The sequence below is a fragment of the Panicum hallii genome, chromosome 4 (genome assembly GCF_002211085.1).
Source record: "Panicum hallii strain FIL2 chromosome 4, PHallii_v3.1, whole genome shotgun sequence".
In the NCBI taxonomy this organism is placed as follows: domain Eukaryota; kingdom Viridiplantae; phylum Streptophyta; class Magnoliopsida; order Poales; family Poaceae; genus Panicum; species Panicum hallii.
The window spans coordinates 39,590,269-39,601,145 of NC_038045.1; the positions used below are offsets into that span (position 1 = coordinate 39,590,269).

Consider the following 10,877-nt stretch of genomic DNA (forward strand, 5'->3'; position numbering starts at 1 on the left):
ACCCCTAATCAACGCAATTGTTGATTAGGGGAAAAATCGTGTTGACTTATGAATAGTTAGGGTAAAATCACAAAGTTGAAAGAATCGAGGGTAAAATTATGCAAAGGAGGGGCAGGAGCATCAATTTCTGAAAAATGTTTAGGAGGGGAGCTCCTCTTGAATTCAGTCCAAACTGCCCTAGGAGTCTACCAAACAAACCTGAAGCCTTCTCACTTTATGGTCTAAGCCAATAAGTTTCACATTTCTATAACAGTGTAACCGTGATTCATAGTTTGATACTTCTCCCCAGCCGCGCTAGCCATCTTTGCTGGCACTACCAGAGTACCAGTGGCGCCCCGCGGAGAAGATTGCCGATGAGGATATCCGTTCGGTTCCAATATCGTGGGCGAAAGCATTACATTCACGCAGCTTTTATTTAGTACTAGAGCCACGTAGGTCCATTACGACACACGCATACGTATGACACATGCCCATTTCTACTGGGCTTCGTCACGAGCACCGCCAACCTGCTCGCCGGCCGGGACCCAGATGACGCTGAGCTTAGTGAGGAAGTGGCACGCCGCCGCCTCACTTGGCTCGTCGCCATGCGCCCGCGACCTGTCGAGGTGGCACACGGCCAGCGCCTCCATCGCCGGCGCGTTGCCGTCCTCGGCAGCGAGCGTCACCGCGTACGCGGCCGTCGGGCTGGCCGTGTGGCAGAAGAAGACCGCGTAGGGGTACGTCGTGTCGTGGCACGTGACTATCTCCGGCGACTCCGTGATCCTCTTCACGGTCGTCACGTTGTACCTCCCGCGCCGCGCCGGCGTGCCCGCGACGTCGGTGGACATGTCGGGCGAGAAGGCGCGGACGTCGCGCGTCCGGAGAAGGGCCACCGGGAGCTCGGCGAGAGACTCGAGGGAGGTGGCGCAGCCGGCTGCCCTGTATCCCGGGAGCAGTGCTCCCGGGTGCTCACAGGCTTCGAGCGTCCAATGCATCTCGCCGGCTATGGCGTGGGACTCCGGCGCGAACATGGCGAGGATGTCGGCGAAGTGCTCGGTGGAGAACGGGATGGAGTCCGCGACGCGGCGACGCAGCAGGGGTGGCAAGGTTGTGGTTGGTGGAATGGTCGGCGTGATCACGGATCCTGGCCGTAGGACATCGCGACGGAAGAAGAAAATACTGCCCTGTGGTGTGTTTCTTCCAATTTGTGTGTGCCGACATGGTTCTCCCCTGAAAAACATAATAAATATTCAATTCAGCATCAAATGCTCCCGAAGAAATTTCTCTCTATGCGGCATTCTTAATGCATGTAGAATGTATGCATCAGTCGCAAGATTTTTATTTCAGATATAGAAATCAGAAATGCAGTAAGGGGTTACAGTCACAATACATTATTGTGTTGCCAAGTTATATAGAAATAAATACGATTACCTTTGATTGGTGCACTGTCAGTTATGGACATCTTCTCTTCATCTCGTGGCACAGATCCTGAAATTCTAGGCAGGTCCTCCTCGTCTTGGTTCCCCATATTATCCTCGTCTTGTTCACTTTGAAGCTGAAACTTCTTAAGATCTTCTTCAGAGCTTCCAAATCTGAACCAAAACGGGTGTCTTTTTAAGTCCTTGGTGTTTTCCACCCGGAATTTCTTTAAACCATGGTCACTTCTAGATCCATACCAAAATGGGTCCTTGGTGCTTCCAGACCCATACCAGAATGGGTATTGGCTTAGGTCATCTGAGCTTTGTGGCCCATGTTCAACCGAGAATGTTTCGACGTCCTCATTGCTTTCTGACCCAGACCAAAACGGATATTTCTTTATGTCCTCAGTGCGACCAGGCCCATACCAGAATGGGTATCTCTTAAGATCCTTGGTGCTTCCAGGCCCATGGGAAAATAATAGCTTTTCCTTTAGATCCTTGGTGCTTTCCGCCCCATACCAAAATGGATATTTCTTGAGATCCTCAGTGCTACCGGACACGTACCAAAATGGGTATTTCTTGTGATCATTGGGGCTCTCTGACTCATACCAATATGGGTATTTCTTTAGATCTCCGGTGTTTGCCCTCTCTTCCTCAGAATTTGGGCCGATTTTTCGCACTCCTTTGGCAAACATGTCCATGTGAAGCCTTTGTACATGGTTGTCCTTGACTGCATAAACGTGAACAGGGTCATCAGGAGAGCCAAGCCCTGATGCATGTATGATAATGATTATTGAGTGCGCTGAACAATATGTATACACCTTTATTTTTTTTTGAACAAGTTGCAGAAATTTTATCTCACCTTGGCAATCAATTAAAGCAACAACTAGAACACAAACCTCAGAACCGCGACTTATTAAAGCATTCCCTCACATCCGAAACTCATATCCTTTTTAATATCCATGTTGGTCAAAATTTGATTTTCACTTACTACATGCCATAGGGACATAGGGTAATGATGGAACAATATTGGAAATAGACATCATCGTCATCAGTAGATTCATTATTAAAAGTATCATCAGTAGATTCATTATTAAAATATGTTATTTTGAATATCATATTTACAAAAAAAATGCTAATAAAAGTATCATAATAGATGGTGTGGATGCTCTAAAAACTTATATTTTCATCAAAATTAGTAGTAACATCGAAGGAAGTAGTAAGGTCCAGAGACTATTAAACGCGTTGCAGGGATGTCATATGAAATGCTAGCCTACATTCCTTTCTGAATAAGAGAAAATACAATGAAAGTGATTATGAAATGAACTATTATGCTGGGAATTGAAAAAAATCAGCTCTGATTCACATGCTCTATATATAATGTTATCTTAGATAATTAATTCAGATAATCAATTTAATCATAGAATTAATTCCAAGATGTGGTCTACTAAACATGCCTTCTAAATTGGCCATAAGCATCTTAGCTAAACTCGTATGTGGACATGTGACTCCCGGAAGCCCCCAGGTAGATATGATCCCTAGAAGCCTAGAAAACATGACACAGAGGCACAGGATGACTCCCAAAGGACCTATAGAAATGACTCAGGAGACGACCCTGAGAACTAGCCGGTAAGATGTTGAGGGAGTAGTTTTCACGGCTCGCACACACATATAAATAGATCTGTTAAACCAATCTTGCTTTGCCTTTGGTCAACCCTCGGTCAACCAAATCAAAATGAGCAATCAGTGCTTCCTCCGATAACAAACCGAGTTGGAGGCTGTTTGGATGAACCAACTAATTGGTAGGTAGCTAATTTTAGCTAGGGTGATTCAAACCAGTATCAGCTAATGTGCAGCTAAATCTCTTCTAGCAAGCTAAATAGCAACTATCCAATTAGCTTGTTCAACCCAACTAATTCCAGCTAATCAGCTAATGAATTAGCTGGGTGGATCCAAACGGAGCCTTAGTTGAGATAAGATAAGGAGATACTTACGATAAAAGATACGGAGATACTTACGATAAAATGGCAACCTTTCCCTTAATAAATTCATCTGAAGTGCATTTCGAAATGAGATACTGGAAAATAAGTCAATGATATTAAGATGTAAGGAGCTGTGCCTAAAGTTACAGAAATGCTCCATAAAGTTAAAAAAAAAAAAGTTAACAGGTAGAACCGCTAAATTTCAAGGCTAACTTTTGTAAATAAGTCAATGATATTAAGATGTAAGGAGCTGTAAGATATAAATGAATGAAGTAAAGTTGCCTAAAGTTACAGAAATGCTCCATGAAGTAAAAAAAGAATTAATAGGTAGAAGCACTACATTTCGAGGCTAACTTTTGTAATTAAATTTCGAACAGTGCAGACCCGAAGACACAAAGAAATAAAAACCTTCAGATTTTGTCAACAGGCCATGTATGGCCGGTGGCATTGGCGTCTCGGGAAGAACTGCCTTCCAATACTCCATTGGCGACAAGTTCTCAGCCGCCACATTTGTAAAGCTGCCTCCTCCTGCTAAAATGTAGTGCTTCTACTAAAATGCATAGTACTCACCAGGACGAGTGAGACGAGCCGTACAATGGCATCTATGTTAGGCATTGCGTGGTTTGATCCATAACTCTTCACGGAAGTTTCCTATTTATAAGCCCAAAGAAGGGTCAGTACAAGATTAGCGTCCGAAGATATTTTGTAGATCTAGATGCTTGTCGTACTCTATAAAAAATTGACACTATTGATGATGCTAATCTGCTGCCAGATAGTTGTTGTACTTACTAATAATAACTAACAAAGGAGGTGTCCAAAGATGACACGTCGCGACGAGTGATGCACTGTCATTCTTAAGTATAGTGTAGTAGGTGTGGAGAATCTATTGGGAAGAAAAACATAATAAACCTCTAATTTTTGTACATAATAGTCTATCAATCTGTGCTCCTAAACTGGGTAATACTTTTAAGAGAAATAACCATCAGAAATTCATGGATAAATGTGAGGCACATAGCTATCGATAATACATTCTCTCATTTTTTTAAAAAAAATACAAGAGTTACTCTATATGATTTTCCTTCCCATTCAATGGTCTTTTTTCCTTTTAATTTGTATCGTACTATTCATGTGTGTTTGACATGAAGGTATGATCACACACCTGAAATCTTAGCTTAAGCTATGTGTATATGTGGTATGATGACACATTTCCTACATACCTTGAGTTAACTTTTTTCTATATTAATATATTAACAATATAGGATTGAATAATTTAGAAGCATATATGTGTAGAGTATTTTTTGATAAAACAGGAGGGGGAGCTCCCCTACTGGTTATAAATATATTAAAGGAAAAACAGTTGTTTACAGAGTTATTTACAAGAGGGCAGATTACATAACATCATCTAGCCATATCTTCATCAGGGGAGAAAATTTGCTCTTTTCACTATGGATAACCATAGCAAAGTCATTCACAAAACCAGATTTTGTATTTTGAACTGAGGAAAGCATCCCCTTGAAGATGAGGTTGTTTCTTGTAGTCCAGATATTCCAAGCTATAAGAATGATAATCTCCATGAAGAAAGGTGCTGAAATATGTTGTCTGAGCTGCTCTAGGGCCTCAAAAGGTGACCATAGAAGTGAGATATGAAGATTATTAGAATTCCACCATTGCTGAGAAAAGGTACCTTAGGAAGAGATGTTCCACAACCTCTTCATTTCTATTATCACAGAATACGCAGCTGTAATCATCTAGGTGCATATTTCTCCTTCGAATCATTCCCCTAGCGTTCAACCTGTCTTTGTTGAGAAGCCAAAAGAAGATTTTGTGCAATGATAGAGGTAATTAAGGGCACATTTGCAGGGGGGTGGTTAATTTAGGTTACTTTTAATAATGGTGGAGGCAGCTAATGTGGCAGAACCGCTTGAATTATTCCGGCGCAAGCGTGCAAGACATCGCTTAGGCAGGCGACAGAAGTTCAGCGCACTTCAAACGGAATAACTCATTGGTCTGTCGGGTCACCGCCCGATTCAACCACGGTTATATAGGATCGATGTAGGTTTACCTCGCACGAAGACAAGTCCAGCCATACAACAGCTCGCAACTTTTACACCACAGGATAATTAATATTATTACACAGGGATTTTGTTTCATCCTAGCTAATACAAATTTATACAAGCGTTATTCGAAACTTCAAGTTTACCCAGCAGTATTCAGAGTTAGTAGCGGAAATAACAACGCGACTACATACGTCGCAGAGGTAGGCACCATACTCAGCCCAAGGCATGGCGTTACTCCAAAGGGTTATTGCTGGCCGGGGACGGATCCCATTCCACGGACCAGCCAAGCGGAACAGTGCCAGGCCAAGTCAGACTATCCACTTGGGTCATGAACGACATACCTGAAAACCATATTACTAGCAAAGCTGAGTATACTAATACTCAGCAAGGCTTACCCGATAATGGGTATACTTAGCCCTTAACTAGACCATGGTAGATTGAACGGCTCTAGTTTTCTTTTGCTGAAAAGCAACAAAGAGTATGTCTTTACTTTTATATATTAGCTTTCAGATTCTAGTTCCATTTAACCATTCTATGTAAGCACCTATACTACTCAAGTAAGGTAGATATTAAGCATACATCAAACTTATTCCATTAACGGTTACTGTTATTACTCTATGTGGCAGAAGTATCAAGTAGTCTCAATCTCCGCGAGAAACGGACGATTCTGAATTGAATTTCATAACCTTGCAAGGGATCCTAACTCACACGCTCGGAAACTTAACTTTCCGGGCAACCGTTCCCATCTTATTCCGGGGCGTGGATTAGGGCCACCACAAGCGACTGTAGGACCATGCGCACACTCACTGTGCGGGATGTACGCCTACAGCGCGACTGTACGGCCGTATACCCGTCCGCTACGCGGAACGTATTCCCACACGTCGGTGCGTGTGTGTGACAAAAACCAAAATTTGAGTGGTGGGGTAAGTCCACTTGCCGGACCAATCACGTAATAGGCTTACCGCGTACCATATTTACGGTATGTGGCTAGTACTTTCAAACACTTGACCACCACTACCACACACTGCGGCCTTATCAAACTTAAATCAACACAGACGGGGTATTCTTTCAAGTCATGATATCGTACATAACCCCGTCCATTATCCTTATAGTGATTGCAGAAAGATAACAATCAACTTCTATATCGCGCGAGTGACAGGAAATCACTCGACTTCTGCCGGTCCTATTAACAGAGCATCTATTCGGTAAAGACTCGGAAAAAAAACATTACATAGGTCCCTAAGTTTCATGCATCTAGGGTTTCATTACAACTCCTAAAACTTAATGCACAATATAGATATATAACATAATAGGTGCATAATTTGAAAAACTGGGTTATGCACCGGGGCTTGCCTTCTTGGGTGGGGCTGGGGTCAGGAATGTCAACAACTTCCGAACTTTGGTTCGGAGCTTCAGTAAGATCCTCGGTGACGTTCACTTGGTTTTCAGATATACCCTGCTCAGGTTCCGGAACCAATTCGTAGGTTCCGTCTTCAAGCGTCGTCAATTCTACATGATATGCAATGATTTGAATTAACTGGTTATTAAGTCAATAACTTTCCTTCACAATAAGGTTGCAATCCAACAACTCACATTCAACACATCACAAAACAATGGATTTGAATTCTAAGAATTCAAATTTACTTATTATAAATTAAACCAATTAACGTTACTAGCATCATAATTAATTTCTATAGCTTCAAGCATAGGAGTACTGAGGTTAGGAATTTAACTACACACATCTGAAGTTAATCCAAGACTTTTGTTAATTTTTCATTTTTTTAAACCTAATAGAATAGTAATATAAAAATAATCAAATTCAAACTTAAGTTAACAAATTTTATTTTTAGTTTAAAATCTATAGGGGCTCTGGCTTTGAATTTTGATATTTATTTCTATCAGATGAGCTTGACATAATTTTTTTATAAATTTTTAAAAGCAGAAACTAAGTTATTTGAATTAAATTCAAATTTCAAATTTAAATCAAAACCTTAAGTTAAACAGTGCTATAACATTATTCAAAATTTACTATGAATTACTCAACATCAGAGCAACACGTGGTAAAAAAATTTAAGCATGAAAGCATCAGTAACACGCTTGAATAAATTTACTTCATTTCAAGCTTACTTTGCACAAATTTAAATGAGTTCAAGCTAGAGTGTAGTACTGATGGTAAAATTTGTACATAAGTTCACTCATATCACATACAAATTGCATAAAAAAAATTTACATGAAATAAAGCTAACATGTAAAAGATACTTAAAAGATTCACTTTTGATAGAGTTTAAAATAGAACTTAAAATATTAAGTTTCAAACTAAACTTTAGTAACAAAAGTTGTAGAACTAGACTCCTAGAGTATAACAGAACTAGTTTGGCAATTTTTGAATTTTTCTACAAATTTCTATCGATTTTCAAATTTGGCTGATTTGAATTGAGGGGGTATTGATATTTTTGCAAAGAAGACCCTAGAAAGAAAAGAAGGTCTGCAATTGGGTCCCTGGTCGGTTTGAACAGAGGGATAGCACGACGGCGATCAAATTCTGGTGATAGGAAAGTGGGGGAAAGGTTCAGGAGCTCACAACGGGCTCGGGGGTGGCAGGAATCGAAGAAGGAAGGTGCATAGACGGCGGTTCGACGGAGGACAGAGCTGGCGCGGCGAGGTCCCGAAGCGGCAGTGGCGTTCCGGCGGTCAGAGTGCAACAAGGTGACAGGAAAGTGGCCAGGAAGCTTCTACGCATAGATGTAGTGCTGGTGGTGAGCTCGGTGAGGGCCAAGAGGGGGCGGAGCATCGGGACAACAGTGAGGCCGAGCCGCGGCGGTGGATAGGACTGCCGGCGCGGTGTTCTGGTTGCATGAGCGCGAGGGAATGGAGAAGAAGTGGTCAGGGAGCTTTAATGGGATGTAGTGGTGCCGGTGGAGCACGGGATTGCGGGTGTGGGGCGGCGGAGGTGGCTGACAGCGGTGAGGAGAGACTGCGACGGAGGTTTGGCGGTGGTGCCGAGCGAAGAAGAAGAAGAGGGGCGAAATGCGGGCGCGTGAGAGGATAAAAGAAGTCAAGGAGGGCTCCTGGACGTGCTGCGGAACCAAGAAGAGGCACGGGCGAGCTGGAGTAGCCGCTAGCGGCCAGCGGCACGCGTGGCGGCTGCGGGCGATGGCGGCATGACGTGGCAGGGTGGGGAAAAGCCAGCGGGGGTCGGGCGAGCTGGAGGGCCAGGTGGTGCGGTTAGGGTGGCGAGGGATAGCTGGCAGCCCGGGAGATCACCGGCGAGGGGCGGCGGGCGGTGCAGCAGAGCAACAGAGAGGGAGGGTAGAGAGGAAGATGACAGGGACTTGTTCGTAATTTTTCAAAAGTTCAAGGGGTTCACTGTGAAGTAAGATTTTCTTTCGAACCATAGCCCAAATGAAAATATGCCCAAAAGCAAAAGTGTAGAGTTTAAAAAGAACTACAACTTTGCTTTAAGGGTCAGCTTCAAAAGAGTTAGGGTTTTGAAACTATGTCAGAATCCAACAAACTATCAAATTTCACATAAAACCTATTTAAAATTCACATTCCAAATGAAACCTTAGGATAATTCTACTTCTTACAGTGGTTTAAAAGTAAATACTTGCCTTTATAAAACTAACCTTCATACAATTTGAAATTACCCTACCTTCAAACACATTTAGCAAAAGAACCCTAATTTTTCCATAATTACAAAATCACCCTTTAACTTGCATTTAAGTTTTAAACACATTCACAAAAATAAACACAACTTTACACTAAACCTAGTGTATCTTGCTCCCAAATACCTGATCTTTACTTTTTCTTCTGCTTCAGTAACAAGATCGGGTCCAAAGATTTTACGTTCGCCGGTTTGAGACCAACTCAAAGGAGTTCGGCATCGGCGACCATATAATGCTTCAAATGGAGCCATCTTGAGACTCGATTGATAACTGTTATTGTAGGAAAATTCTACCAAAGATAAGCATTTGTCCCAATTTTTGTCGTACTGGATTACACAGGCTCTAAGCATATCTTCTAGGATTTGATTTATTCTTTCTGTTTGTCCGTCTGTCTGCGGATGATATGCGGAACTTCGAATTAACTTGGTCTCATGGGAATGTTGAAGTTGCTCCCAGAATCGAGCAATGAACTGTGCTCCACGATAAAAAATGATCGTCTTAGGTACTCCATGGAGACGAACGATTTGGTCAAGATATATCTCGGCATACTTTTTAGCATTGTAAGTAGTATGCACGGGAAGAAAATGGGCGGTTTTGGTTAATCGATCAACGATTACCCATATAGAATCATACCTTTGGGAAGTATTGAGTAAACCAATAATAAAATCCATACTGATATCTTCCCACTTCCAAGAAGAAATGGATAAAGGTTGAAGAACACCAGCAACCCTTCAGTGACTGGCTTTAACTCTTTGACAAATATCACACTCAGAGACATATCTTGCAATTTCTCTTTTCATGCAAGTCCACCAAAAGTTCTGTCTCAAATCTTGGTACATCTTGGTATTACCGGGGTGCATGGAAAATTTGGATAGATGTGCCTCGTCCAATATCTTCTTGCAAAGCTGATGGTCCTTGGGTACAACAATACACCCATTGAACCATAGAATCCCTTTGTGATCCACTTGGAAACACTTGTACTTTTCTTCTCCTTGGGCTAGCATCTACTTGATGATTTTGACACCTTCATCATGCTGTTGTGCCATGATGATGCTATCCTTAAGTGTAGCCTCAACTGCAATATGATTTAAACTTCCTCGAGGAATGATCTCGAGATTGAGTTTTCTTATTTCCCAGCAGAGAGTTTCACTAAAGGTTTCTACTGATAAGCAAGAGCAGTGCGCCTTGTGGCTAAGTGCATCCGCAACCACATTGGCCTTGCCTGGATGATAGTGCACTTCTAGATCATAATCCTTTATAAGTTCTAGCCAACGTCTTTGCCTCATATTTAGATCTGCTTGCGTAAAAATGTACTTGAGGCTCTTATGGTCAGTATAAATGTTGCACTTAGTACCCATCAGATGATGTCTCCAAATCTTAAGTGAATGAATAACAGCTGCAAGTTCAAGATCATGTGTAGGATAATTCTGTTCATGAGTCCTGAGTGCTCGTGATGCATAAGCAATTACTCAGTTGTCTTGCATAAGTACACAACCAAGTCCGATGCCCGAAGCATCACAATAAACATCAAAAGGTTTGGAATTATCTGGTTGAGCCAAAACTGGAGCAGTAGTGAGATGTGCTCTTAGGGTGTGGAATGCTTCTTCACATTTCTCATTCCAAGAGAATTTAACTCCTTTCTTCAGTAATTCTATCATGGGCTTGGCTATTCTAGAGAAGTCAGGGATGAAACGACGATAATAGCTAGCTAGACCAAGAAAACTGCGAATTTGATGGACTGAAGTAGGGGGCTTCCAATCTAGTACTTCCTGTACT

General features: G+C 42.1%; 1 protein-coding gene across 1 annotated transcript; it reads right to left on the reverse strand.

Moving 5' to 3' along the window:
* Positions 1-289: 289 nt before the first annotated feature.
* LOC112890473 (BURP domain-containing protein 11-like) lies at positions 290-3,975 on the reverse strand. Its single transcript, XM_025957356.1, has 3 exons — positions 3,788-3,975; positions 1,383-2,127; positions 290-1,209 (listed from the first exon to the last, which is right to left on the reverse strand). Exons 1-3 carry the CDS (start codon positions 3,861-3,863, stop codon positions 477-479), a joined length of 1,554 nt encoding a protein of 517 aa, XP_025813141.1. The 5' UTR covers positions 3,864-3,975; the 3' UTR covers positions 290-476.
* Between the last annotated feature and the right edge of the window lie 6,902 nt (positions 3,976-10,877).